A 14,424-nucleotide genomic window follows, 5' to 3' on the forward strand; every position below is an offset into this window, starting at 1 on the left:
CTGCACGATCAAGACGACACAAGCAAAAGCAAGTTCGAATTCTACGTAAATAAAGCAGTGTAAAACTGCGTTAGCATTAGCTTCTGTGTAGATCGCAGTAGCCTCATCATCTGCGAACCCCACCACTCTCGAGTCTTTCACAAGACATTTAAATACTGCCGCTGTCTTTCGCTCTACTGCAAGAAGAAGAAGAAGAAGAAGAAGAAGAAGAAGAATCAAGTGAGGTAAGTAAGCTTTTAGGCAACTAGAACTGGGCATGCTATAACTTATTAACCACTGGCACTGTTAACAGTTGACCGAAAGATCGGTCTGTATCTGTCCGTCGGGGAATGTTCCGCGGAGACTGCGTCTGGCTTCACGGATCCCCTCATGTCTACGGAGGACAGCGTTAATGGCAAAATATAAAAAGAGTCCTCCGGACAGACGGATCTTTCTGTCTATGTTAACAGTGGCAGTCACTCAATGAACGCCGTGCCCACAACAATGTAATCATGCTAGACTCTATATAGAATCATGAATGGCGTTGTGGCTCTCCCCGCAGCCCCACCCTACATATTCCCAGCTTCAGGAGGAAAAAGAGGTCACCATCTACAAATCAGTCAGCACCATTGCAGAATCCTAGCATACCAGTGTGGTCTGTCTATGGAATGCTCTCCCAACCGAGCCCCATGTCCATTGTGGCATTGAGGTCTTATGTGGGTACAGCTATACAGTTCAAGCACCGCCTCTCGTCAGTCACCCTCCGTTAAAACAGCAAGATATTTTATTATTTGGTTTTTACTTGCACTTTTATTTTGCCCTCCTCTTTTTTGTCTTAATTTGTGTGTGCTCACACTGTATTCTGCACCACACATGTTCTTGTGACTGCGCAGAGTGCGCACCTCACTGCACTCATACGACAATACTCTACAAGTAAGAGGGAGGGATGTACTTTAATCGTAATGGAAGAAGAAGAAGAAGAAGAACTCCTATAATTTGGCAGGTTTGGTTGTGGGTTAATCAATGTCATAGGCGCTATAGTTAAACTCCGGGCCGGGGCAGGATGCGGGGCGCTCCTTGGACCTTGGTGGTATAACCGTGGTTTATTTAATAGTTGTATGGTGGCAGGGTTGTCGACAGTCAGGCGCTAGTGTAACGTTTAGTAGTGAATCGTCTTTCATTCCTTGACTGCGAGTTGATAGAGCAAGAATGGTTTGAACAACACTCAACAACAGTCTCGGTCTCATTTTCAACATTTGTCATAGGGTCCCTCATGAACTACTGTAGCAGATAATCAAATAGGGCTCTACATCTAATTCGTTAGATTAGTGGCTGTAGAGTTCCATCCCATCTGTAGATCTACCTGTCTAGAATCTAACGTTAGATATAATGATAAGTCAGGTATTGAGGTAATTACACCCCGTCTCCCACCTGCATCTCAACTTACTCAATGAGTCAAGTATCACTTAGTGGGCTGCTACAGACGTGTAAATAACCCTGAGTGTAGGGCCCTACTGTAAGCAATGGTAGCTTTAACTCTGAATCTGAGTCTTAAGTCTTATTTAACATCAGTCATCATCAAATAGGAATGTTATGATCTATGTTTTGAAAATAAGAAAATGATGGAGGATTAGCAATGTTCCGTCATAAAATCAGACATAACCTTCATGGGAATTAAATTGTTATGTTTTTATTTGTGTGTGAATTTCTCTCACTCATTTATTCCCTCCTGTAGGTCAAAGGTCACCATGAATGCAGGGGGTGATTCCAGCGTTCCCCATTTGGATGTCACCCTGAACGAGGATCGGGCGGAAGAAGAAATAGTCGCGATTGCCAAGAGAGTCCGACCGGAATGGCAAGATAAAGATCTGAAAGTGAAGGTGATTTTAAGTTATCATTCCTTTACCTGCGTACAGGTAAAGGAGACCTCTGGATGATTTTTAGACTTTCCATACATGAACAAAGTACCGGTAAATTGGTTACACTGGGTGTAGAGTTTAAAGGCACAATTTACCGTTTGCAGATGGCACAGAAACCCAGCATTATGAATACGACTTCAAAATAGTTCTAAAATGTGAAATAGGGATAGAAACAACTAATGTAAAAATTTGAACCAGAATAATTGATGTTAAGTATTGTTCAATTCGAAATGTCAACAATAGTTAGAACAGACTAAACCATCTTCAGTTACCTTTTAATGAGAAAAACAGTGATATCTCCTTATATAAATCACAGTGAACAAGGATGATGACATGACAGTCTCCCCATAACAATGCGTGAGTAAAGTCTCAAGGAAGCAGAAAAAAAGAAGAAGGGATGGATAAATTCTACACAGGTGAATTGGTTAAGGAAGTGGTACTGGACATCATGGAATAATAATAAGTGCATTTCTGAAATATGTGAAGCTCCTATGTCATCATCTTTGATTAGTGTAAATGGTTTGCTTGGGTTTTCCAGAGCATTTATTTATCTTCTTAAGGACCACAACAAATCCCACAAATCTAAAAATTATGGAGCTGTTGATTTATCAACTAAGGGATGTGAAATTTTGAAAATCTTACTATGTGCATTTAACCCTTTTTGTGCCACCGTTTGCATGCCCAAAGTCGACTGTTTGAAAATTTTGCACTGTTTGCTGAAATACACAATGGCATACAAACCAAATGATTCATTGAAATATGTCACAGTATGTTTAAAGTGTTACATGTTATTCCATTCCTCGCACATCACATCACATCACATCACATCACATCACATCACATCACATCACATCACATCACATCACATCACATCACATCACATCACATCACATCACATCACATCACATCACATCACATCACATCACATCACATCACATCACATCACATCACATCACATCACAGAAAACCTTGCAATTTTCTCTACCACTTTGATGTGCTTGATTTCTGCCATAAAATGCTTTATAAAAATGTGACATGACTTTGAAAAATGGCTTGTTTTCCAGAAGCACTCATCCACATTGTCTTCTCGGAATAATGGCACAAAAACAGTCATTGGATACATTCTTTTGTGTCTTGCATGCGTTTGACAGAGTGAAATTATCTGTAAAGAACATGAAGCCAAAAACAATTGTTACAGTCATAGTATTATGAATGCTTTTACATAACATATTCTATGTAAAACTTGGTGGTACACTCATGTCTTAATGTGTACATTGCTCTAAACATTGTCATAACCACAATAAACTAAGAGGTGTTTTAGAGGCTTGTCGGAGCTACAGAAAATAAAGATAATCTACATTCTGCAAATTACAGATAACTAGATCAGGCAAGTGGCAACTTTTGGGGATTGGTTTTGAGCATGAGATTACATGCACAATTTAGGAATATGGATACTGTTGTATACAGCAACGATTAGGCCAAATAAAGGTCACTGAACTTTGATTGAAAAAGAGCAATTTTCACCTGCAACTTGTGAGAGAAAGTCCAATGATAATGCAATTCTGTCAAGAAGGGTAGAAGTGAATGCGGAATTCAATGATAGTGGTCATAAAAAGTCAGTGTACTTCGCCAGAAAATGCAAAATAGCTTTGACTCTGATTATAATTATTACTATTATTTATTTATTTTCATTTTGTTACATTTTCTTGCTGACCCTCAGGTGTTCTCCGGAGGTATATCCAACAAACTGCTGGGCTGCTACGTGCCCCCAAACAAGGACGACATCCTCTTGTCCAGAATCTACGGCAAGAAGACGGAGCTCCTGGTCGATCGGCGAAGGGAGAAGGAAACATTTGGCATCCTGTACCGGGCTGGATGTGGCCCCAAGCTCTACGCCTCCTTCCAGAACGGAATCTGCTACGAGTTTGTTCCTGGGACGACACTGGATCCTGACACTGTGAGGGACCCGACTATATACCCGTGAGAAAACTATGTATTGTACTTTCACTGTGGGTCTTCTTTTAGTTGGATTATTAATATCCCATCAGCAGAAAAAAAGTTATTGGAAAACGTGAGAAGCTGTGATAGGAGAGGATGTATTTTTTTTCGGGATTAAAACAGTTTTTACCAATACTGCCTGACAGCAAGATATATATGACATATTGAGAGATTCGTAAAGGATAGGCATTACCTCTTCTATTAATGAGCGTATGTAATTACCTGATATCAGTTGTTTGTGAAAACTGAAATTCTGCACCTTTATTATTCTGTAGAATATTTTACCATTCAGTTTGTTTGATTTTGCTCTATTCATCATTTGAAGCCAACATATAGACACAGAGTGAAATTGCACTTAAACTCATTGGTGAGGAGTCCCTAGTATACTCTGGCAGGCAGACCCTATCTGTAGGAAATGGAAGTTGTAGCAAAGTCAGCTTATTCTCAGTCGGATAAGAGTATTAACAAGTGCGTGGAGGTCAAGTTAAATGCCAATGCAGTACTACAGCAACTGACCTGTTGAGGGTGGTTTGATTTTGGTACAACATACATTTCCCATAGACACTTGCCCGAGTATACTCAGGACTCGTCCTCAACGGGTTAATAGTCAAGTGCAGAGAAGTGTGTGAAAAGTGCAAACCATCTAGGTGATACCAGGACAATTACTGACATTTGGCAGACTCTTTCTCTTTGGCCTTGAGAGAATTTCCTGTCAGCTGGGTAGATGCAGGAAGTGACTCTGGTAAGGGCCTTGTAATTTTTTAATCACCAGAGGTGAAATCATCGTGTGGAATAGTAATGATGTTTATAACTGCGGCTCAAAAGGGGGGGGGGGGGATATTGTGTTCCGTCAATTGAGATGGAATGGTCAGCATAATGATAATTAACACCCTTGTCCAAGCCAAGCGATCCGCTTATTGATAGCGGTCTCCTCCACCTAGATTTAAAGATTTGGTATGAAACACATATTTGTATATATTTCACATGATTATGTACAGCGAATGTACATGTGAACTCTTCTTTATATTTTCATGACTTATAAATAATATGTTTGAAATTGTTTTACCTATTTTTTTTTTTTTTTAATGGAAGTGGATTCAAATAAAACTCACTGAAACTGAAACATTTCATAATAGAATACATAGCACCATCTATCTAGTACAACTATTCCAAGACGCATTACGAGGCAGGTGGCGGAGAAGAAGAAATTGACATGATACAATTTCAAACTTTTGTGAAAAGGACCATTTTTTTGTTTTCAGATTTGCCTTGAAAGAATCCAGTGTTTACAAAGAACAGATATGAACAAGTAACTGATTCCACAAACATATAAAAGCTGAGAGTGCCCAGTCTCCAAATAATAACTCTCAGAGTTTACACAAGGTAGATTTTACCTACAGAGGTAACTCTAGATGTGGTCAAAGTAGCATTAAAAGTAGTGTAAGTAGATGTTTATTGGTATGTTGTTTATATCTTACTGTGTATATTCCTGTCATACAGGAGAGAACATTTGTGTAGAAAATCACAGATTGCTAACATAAACTCTTAATGCCCCTCTACAGTCTGTACATGTAAAATGTAACACAATGAAGTGCCCAGTATGAATGACATGTTTATGCATGAAACTTTTTGCAAAGATCCAAGATTCACAAAAGTATGAAATTTGCACAAGAGTCTTTGTTTATTCAATGCAGAGGCAATTCACAAGTTTTATCTTGCAAGAAAGGCTTTTGGCTCCAGTTTGCAAATTTATTTTAGTTTCATGCTGCCAATGCTTCTGGTTTTACAGTTACTGTAAAACATGATATATTCGCGGCATGAAATTTTCGCGAATTGGAGCCGACAGCCTTTTTCGTGGCATGAAATTTTCGCGAATTGCCACTGGCGTTCAATGCATGTAGTGTAGACAAAAACTTTCGCGTGCATTTTAATTTCGCGAATTTTGGCGCTCGCGAAATTCGCGAAATTAGAATGCACGCGAAAATTCCTCGTTTTACAGTAAGTTGACATGTGGTGGAATAGGAATGTGATCAGAATCTTTTGATTCATTTCATGCAGGTTGGTTGCAAAGGAGATGGCAAAAATGCACTGCATCAAACCAAGCGAGGGCGACGTCCCAGCTGCGGAAATCTTCCCCAAGATGAGGCATTTCATCTCTTTACACCCAGCACGTTTTGAAGATCCAAAGAAACAAGAATTGTAAGTCATGAGTAATGTTCTTCTGTACTACTGAGTATTGTTTATTTACCTATTTGTGTAGTAATTGTTGGATTCCGTTTCCTTTTTTGTATCTCTTTGATATTATGGTTTAATATCATTCTTCTTTTTTTTGCCTGTGTATTAGTATGTTTTGTCCTTACATAATTTTTTTCTCTCGTTTTCGTTCTCCCCTTCGTTCTTTCTGTCAAAACTTGCTTATTTTTGTTCCTATGTTTTGCAATAACAGAAAAGGCCCTTTCAGTAATTGAGATTATAATTTTTGAGGTCTTGTAAACTGTAATTTGTGACAAAACACAATATTGTGCGATGCAAAAGCAGCTCCACAGAAATGATGTGAAATGCAATGATGACTTTCAAAGGAAGATCTCTTATCTATCACAATGATTAATATTTGAATAAGGAGGGAACTTGGCATCACCAACCACACAGATTGAGTGTAGAAGTGCAGGCCTCTTCAATACCTACAGATATCAAAGCAGGTCTTGTTGATTGTTCTTACATTGTATTTTACCCACTGTGGCAGGTTTGAGACACGAATCATGACCCACCAACAGCTCACGGATGGGGTAAACATACTGGAGGCTGTTGTGACCAAAATGAAGATGATAACTGTCAAAGGACGATTTTATGTTCATGATAATACATTGTATGAAAATAGGGAACATGATACCACAAGCTATGCAGAGTGAAGATAGAAGTGTAGGCCTCCTCGAACTCTAATACTAATAATGAAATGCTGCATACGCTATTTCTTTCGCATACAAATGTTTTCGCCAATGAGGAGGTCACAGACATTTACAGGAGATGTTGTTTTCGCGAATTGACACAGAGGCCTTCAAAAGTGCACTACTACCTCAGCGCATGGTGATATTTTTGTGTGTTGTTAAATTCGTGGTCCAACTGTGATTCGCGAAATTTGTGTAAAATTAAACCCTCGCAAAAATAACAGCTTTTACAGCTTATTGAAGCATGTCTTATCGACTGACCTTACATTGTATTGTCGTACATTATCCATTATGGCAGGTTTGAGACACGAATCATGACCCGTGAACAGCTCGTGGATGAGGTAAACATGCTAGAGTCTATTGTGACCAAACTGGACAGCCCTGTCGTCTTCTCTCATAATGACCTCCTTCTAGGGAACATCATCTATAACAAAACCAAAGGCAAGTGGATTTTCTTTTGTTTAGCCCTCACTGTGCTTGAACACATAACTGCTGGTTGGTCTCTTCGATTTGACTTATGAAAATCACAGAGAGAACAGCTTCGTGACTCGTCAACCAGCTCTGACTTCCTGGCGATATGGAAAATATAAAATTCTTTAACATTGAAACAAAAAGGGCATACAGTGATGGTGACAAGACATACATGTATTCTCATGCGACAATTGCTCCAGCCTTATTTTCTCAAAGGACTCGGGGTTTGGGTTGTGATGATTTTTTAGCTGTAGTTTGATGTGAAGATTAGGATTAGGGTTAGGGTTACGCTTGTGGGTAGAATATATGTTCGGCTTTAATAGTATGCAGATATCTCCTGGGAGCAATTGTTGCAGGAGCAAATGTCATGGAACCTGCAGTATTAGAAACATAGCTCACTCATCCATCACACTCAAATGCTCACCAGCCAGCCAGATCTGAGGAAGTGACTTGATGAGATTTTCACAAGTAAAGCCTAGTCCAACAGCCCATAATTACCTGTACTACCTGAATAACTCGAAATTCACATCGATATGCTTACTGTGCCGTTTTCTTTACCAATTGGTGCACATGCTGGAGGGCCTTCTTGCCGATTAGCACAGATATCTTGAAGCTAAATGTCAATGAATGGCGGTTACCTAATCCCCCAAATCCCTGCTGTGTCACCAGAGTCTTCCGGCTGTAGTGAGGCTCATTGCTACACCTGAGTTTTCAGCTTGTTAATTTCACAAGTGCAGCTGTGGGTCACATTTGGATGAATTGCTGACTCGGCACTCAAGACAGGTGCCTGGACACATAACATGTTTCGCTTTATTCCCCCCCCCCCGAAAAAACAACAACAACAAAACATCAAAACAAAGCAAAACCCCAAAAACAAAAAACTTACAAAATCTGAATCAGAATAACAATTCAAATTATTATATGATTTGCTTGCTTTATTTCATGTCCTATATCAATCTAGTCATGTTTTATGTAAAAATTGAGCGTAGTTCACAAAGTTTCATAAATATTCCGTATGTATGAATATTTTTCATAAGGACTGAGTGACAAGTTAATCATCCACATATTCACATTCAATGCATCAAAACACTCGAAATTTATAGAGCTGTAATAGAAGTTGCTATGTTCGGTAAGCTGCTGGCAAACTCTGTTGTCAGTTAAAGCAGCCTATACTATCAAGGCATATGTGAAATATGAGCATATTCAGGACCTGGGTCCCATTCATAATACTTGTTATTAGTGACAACTGCCACATTTCTATGACAAATTTGCTCTTAGCCAATAAGATGCAAGGATTTCAGTAGTTCATAACAACTATCGCAACTTGTCACTGATAACAAGTTTTATGAAACTGGACTCTGGTCTATTTGTTGAACATTTGAACTCATGCTTGGAGTATTCCCAAATGTAATTTTTTTGTCATTTTGTTTTCCACACAGCCTCTGTGTGCTTCATAGACTATGAATACTCCATGTACAATTACCTGGCATTTGACATTGGAAACCACTTTTGTGAATTTGTGGGTAAGTAGTCTATATGATTTGTCAATTGACATACAGTTTGTATATGCAGAGAACAGTCATAGTAGGAATAATGAAGGCAAGGGTGATCTAGGATGCAGCTCTATTGGGCTATAGTTTGCTGCATGTATAATTATATTCAAATATATATCAGAATTTCAAAGGTTACCATGCCGTGGCATTTACTTTCGCAAAGGATTTCATTACTGTCACTGTTATCTGTTCGAAGTATATTCTGGTTCGGAAGTATATATTCTGATAATCTAGTTTTTGGTCTGATTGAGTTGTTTACATATGATTCTTTAACATTCAAATACTACAATATCTTGATGATATAAGGTATTTTGTTCAAAGAAAGCGGAAGGAATGAAAATAGCATGTTGACTGACGAATCTTGGCAAGGCAGAGAAAGAAGGAAATAGTTAAACTTTAATAAAAAAAAAGTCACATGTGAGCATGTGGAAAGATTTACTTTTCAAATATTGACTGATATGACATTTTATAAGTTATGGTATTGAAAACAAGTGAGCTTGGACTGCTTTGCATAATATGTGTGCTTTTAACAGTATGTCTGTGATTCTCCCCCTTAACCGCTGTCTGTCTCTCTATCACCATACCTCCCCCCTATATTTATATCGTTCTTTTCCCTGTCCCTTTCTACCTTCTATCTCTCTCCTTCTCTTGCGCTATCTTTGTATATCTCTCCCTTTCTATATGTTTATCTGTCTCTCTTCTCTCTATCTTTCTATCTCCTTCTCTCTCTCTTTCCACCTTTCTCTTTTTCTGCCCTTCTCTCTTTGTTCTTTCTATATTTCTATCTCTCCTTTTCTCCCCTCTTTCTATCTATGTATTTCTCTCCCCCTCTCTTCACTTTTCTATATATCTCTCCCTCTTCCCCCTCTATGTTTCTATATCTCCCTCTCTCTCCTATCTTTCTTTCTATCTCTCTCTCCCCATGTTCCCTCTCTCTTTCTAATTTTCTATCTCTCTCCTCTCTCTGTCTTTCCACCTTTCTCTTTTTCTGCCACTCTCTCTTTTCTCTATTTTTCTATCTCTCCCTCTTTCCCGTCTTTCTGTCTTTCTATTTCTCTCCCCTCTCTCCACTTTTCTTTGTATCTCTCTCTCTCCCTCTTCCCCCATCTATGTTTCTATATCTCCCTCTCTCTCCTATCTATCTTTTTCTCTCTCTTTCTCCATCTTCCCTCTCTGTTTCTAATTTTCTATCTCTCTCCTCTCTCTATCTTTCCACTTTTCTCTTTTTCTGCACCCCTCTTTCTTTTCTCTTTCTATCTCTCTCCCCCTCTCCCTCTCTCTTTCTCTCCTATATTTCTATCTCTCTATCTCCATCTTCCCTCTCTCTTTCTAGTTACCTCTGCCAAGGGAGGAGGTTATGTTTTCTTTACCGTTGATTTGTTTGTTAGTTTTAGTTAGTTAGTTTGTCCATGTGCAAAATAACTCAAAAAGTAGTTAACAGATTTGGATGAAACTTGCAGGAAAGGTTTAGAATGATACAAGTAACAGATGCTTAAATTTTGGTAGTGTTCTGAGAATTTTTGGGGAATTCATGAAGGATTTTTGTTATTTTGGCAGGTAGGGTCAATGAACTTTGGAGTTCTGGCTGCGTATATTTGAGGTTTGCATGCGCGCACTAAAGTACGTGCTCTAGTTTCTGCTAGGGCCTGGCGGTTGAGAGTTTATGACGTAACAAAGACTTCTTTTTGGGGAATTCGCTCGACTTTCAGCACACAATGCTATCAGTACGTATGGGTGGAAATCACTGATGTCTCTATGGAAGAACAAGATCAGTGGTGGAAATGAGCTGCGTACTTGGCGTAGGTCTGCGCTCTCAGAGTGCTTCTCTAGTTTTTTTTTCTTTCATTCTCTCTCTCTCAAGGTATTGATGAGATTGATTATAATCTCTACCCTGAGAAGGACTTCCAGCTCAAGTGGCTGAGAGCGTACCTCGAGGCACGACGAGCCCTACTTGGGGATGACCGCGCAGTGACTAATGAGGAAGTGGAACAGATGTACCCTGTCGCCAACAAGTTTGCATTGGTAAGGGTCATCTTCTAGACCCTTCTCTCATATGTTGCCATTTCGTATGGGTTCTGTAGTTGTCGGAAGTCCATATCAGTGTGATTATTCTTTAAAAAATGAAAAATAATCTCTTGGGTTTTTATTTACCCCCAAAGTTGCTCCAAGTATAACACTCTATTTATCTTCTTGTCACCATTTTCAGTTAAGGTATCTGAAGTTAAACTAACTCTCCGTTAGATGATTGAGCAATGACACTTTGTAGACCTCATTGCATGTTAACAACATTTCACTTTATTTTTCATATTTTTCAATGAAAAGTGCATCAAATATAACAAAGTAGAATGATGGGTAATATCCAGCTTGAATGCACGATAGAATGTTCCGAACATGCAGAACATGGCAGTCAATCTATGAAAGTTTGAGGCTAAGTAATAATGCTAGAGGAATCTGATGGAAACTGCTCAGAAGGAAGCCTGTTAAGCATAGGTCCCATTATAGACCAAGATTTGAAAACAAGATTAAAAAACAAGAGAGTGCTTTTTAATTTGTTTTAGATACTGAACAAAGGGGCATATGTCTGGTGTGAAATGTATTCCCGATTGCCTGGAATGAGACACTACAATATCCCCAATTGAAACTGTTTGTGAGAACACCCACCCATAATAAAACAAAACTAATCCAAACAACAACAACAACAACTCTCATGCTTCACTTTGGAACCCATTTGCTCTTCCATGTGTGATGAAAACTGTCATTTGTGCTCATATCTTGACAGGTTGCCCACTTTTTCTGGGGAGTTTGGGCCATCGTTCAGGCATGCCATTCTACCATAGACTTTGACTTCATGGAGTAAGTATGGCTATCTCTGCAGAAAGAATAAGGGTTTAAAACTTGTTTGATTGCATGATATTAGCGTTTTCTGTGCAATATCCATACTCATGATAACTATCATTTAATATCCTCAAATGTATCATAAGACCATGCATCCATGCATCACAAGACAAAATTTGCGTGATGAGATTTTTACTTAAAGACTCGCGAAAGGTGAAATGGGTCTACTTACTAATAGATCTTTAGTTTTTCGTATATTCTGGAAGAGCCATTCTATGCAATTCTACAGATTGAGATCATAAAATATATGGTAAATAATGTTTAAACAAGCTTTCTAGAACACTTTTTCGTCAAATGCTATGATTTGATAAGCTTTAGTCTTATAAATATGAATATAGTTACCGGATTGCTCTGTAATCAGTTGTATACAGTGCACTCTCATTATAACAAACACAGTCATAACAGAATTCTTGATACAACAAAGTAGAAATGAAGGTCCAGAAATTATCATCAGTGTGTCCTTATATACTTCACTGTTCGGCAATATTGAAGTTTCGTTATAAACAAGCAAACAAAACATAAAAACTTCCGGTCCTTGGGACTTTGTTATAACAAGAGTGCACTGTATGTGATTACATTATAGCAATGTGCTTGTGTAGGGCATTAAGAATGATATTTCTTAATTCTTGCGTACTGATGCCATATTGTTATATTCCCGGCTTTCCTCCCCAGCTACGCCATCACGCGTCTTGACGAGTACAGGCGGAGGAGGGATGAGTTCCTTGCACTCTGATGAGCGCATTGCATGGTGGGATACCCACCACGCCATTTTATTTTGATTGAAATGAATTGTCATTATAAATATTAGGAACATGGGTATCAATGCAAACTTACAAAATTTTTATTTTCTCGGTAACTGCCTTTACAGACGTGAAGAACAATGTGCTGGTTTATACTTAAATCTTTATGTGCCATGGTGTAAACCTCCTGTGCGCCACATTATTCTGAGACAGCAACATATAGTCATGCTTTGGGAAAACATTCAGTTTTTCAAATCTATGTAAGTTGTATAAATTTTTATTACCCTGGACATGTAATGAGCAATGTTGAAGAGAAAATGCCAAGCTTTTCTTTGATGCAGATTCTATAGAAATCTATGATTGCTTCTGTGGCAAATGACCAGTAGCTACATTATTGTAGAGGCACGACTTTTGCACGCTCAACAGTGACAGAAACTGAAAATATACTTGCAAATCCCGTAGGGAACACCACTTGATAGTCAGTCAACACACAATGCAAGCTACATGTGACAGGAATAGAATTGCGAGAAACCCTTTCATTGTACTGTGGCAATTGGCAATTTTTCGATCAGTTTGGACGGGGTTGTGGGTTTGAGCAGAATATGCAAAGTTGGCACGCCGTCGACAGAGTCACACGTGTGATCATGGCACATAAAGAGTTGGGAGATTGGATTACTTGCGTAGAATAACAGGAAAGAAAGACTCTAGACTAATAGGAAAGAAATATTCCTTATAACTAACTTGTTCAGGATGGTCTTTAGGAGTTCAATTGAAAGCTCAGTGGCAGATCCAAAGGGGGGTGCACTGGGCGGCACACCGGGCGCGTGCCCCCTCTTTATTCTTTGTTAAAACAAAAGAAATAAAAAGAAAATATGAAATAAAACCCCAAAGTAGCATCAGAAATATTCTTTGTGCCCCCATCCCCCTTCACGGAATTCCTGAATCCGCCCCTGAAGCTGTATGTGAATCTGTATTTCTTTTGTTCTGAATTAGTTTTGTGAAGTGTATAGAGGCTGTTGATAGATATGATTATGAATATTATCGTGACAATTATACTACCAGTAATTAATGTTAGTGATGATGATAATCATTATTATCATAATTATTACATAGATATTGATAATTATAGTGCACTGCCATCATACCAAATATGATTTCAACAGAATTTTGCAATTGTTATCTGACTTTAATAGTTCTTATTATTTTTGATATCATGTTTGCACATTATGTTATTGCACATTGAAAGTGTCACTGGTGTCAATTCTATGTTTATTGTAGACGAAAGTAACAAAATATTTGCATTCTGGTATTACTGTATTAACAGTAGATGTGAATGATTGATTGTTTGTAAAATGTAATAATTCCTTACTCTCATTAACCTCAACCAGAAAAAAAAAAAAGAAAATCAAGATTTTGAATGAACTTTTTTCTTTTTATCTCTCTCCATTTTTGCATATGAATGCAAGACTTTTTCTTTTTTTTCAAAGGAGATATGACATTCCTTGCATACTGACAAAGATTAACCTGTTGAGGACGGGCTGATTTTGCTATGACATGCATTTCCCATAGACACCAGCCCAAGTAAACTCGGGACTCGTCCTCAGTGGGTTAAGAAGTATGAATTTGTAGTACAGTGCACTCCCGTTAGAACAAAGTCCTTGAGATTGGCTTTTTCTTTTCGTTGTATCAAAACTTTGTTATAGCTAAACAGTACGAATATATTGTTTTTTGACCTGAATATTTACTTCATTGTAATGAGCATTTCGTGATAACCGGTTCATTATGAAGCGAGTGCATTGTACAAAGAAATGTTTCTCCTCAGTAGTGATATTTTTGTTAGGAAATATTTGCAGTTTTGAAATGATCAATGACCAAAACTTCTTTGTATTTTGACCAATTCATTCAAAATCAAGTTTTTGTGTGT

The 14,424-nt window shown here is 38.3% G+C and overlaps 1 protein-coding gene across 1 annotated transcript; it reads left to right on the plus strand.

The window, feature by feature from the left end:
- Positions 1-1,727: 1,727 nt before the first annotated feature.
- On the plus strand, positions 1,728-12,567 carry LOC139734359 (ethanolamine kinase 1-like). Its single transcript, XM_071645154.1, has 8 exons — positions 1,728-1,859; positions 3,619-3,878; positions 5,955-6,095; positions 7,140-7,282; positions 8,752-8,835; positions 10,727-10,887; positions 11,645-11,718; positions 12,433-12,567. The coding sequence occupies exons 1-8, from the start codon at positions 1,728-1,730 to the stop codon at positions 12,491-12,493; spliced, it is 1,056 nt and encodes a 351-aa protein (XP_071501255.1). The 3' UTR covers positions 12,494-12,567.
- The last annotated feature ends 1,857 nt before the right edge of the window (positions 12,568-14,424 follow it).

Source organism: Diadema antillarum, unplaced genomic scaffold (genome assembly GCF_040938485.1).
Source record: "Diadema antillarum isolate AM-2024a unplaced genomic scaffold, OU_Dant_1.0 scf00000026, whole genome shotgun sequence".
In the NCBI taxonomy this organism is placed as follows: domain Eukaryota; kingdom Metazoa; phylum Echinodermata; class Echinoidea; order Diadematoida; family Diadematidae; genus Diadema; species Diadema antillarum.

Bases quoted from the DNA above. Each gene is read 5' to 3' on its own strand.
- LOC139734359 (XM_071645154.1), top strand. From the start codon at position 1,728: ATGAATGCAGGGGGTGATTCCAGCGTTCCCCATTTGGATGTCACCCTG. The intron at 1,860-3,618 runs GTGATTTTAAGT...GCTGACCCTCAG, and splicing joins ATAAAGATCTGAAAGTGAAG to GTGTTCTCCGGAGGTATATC. The intron at 10,888-11,644 runs GTAAGGGTCATC...ATATCTTGACAG, and splicing joins TCGCCAACAAGTTTGCATTG to GTTGCCCACTTTTTCTGGGG.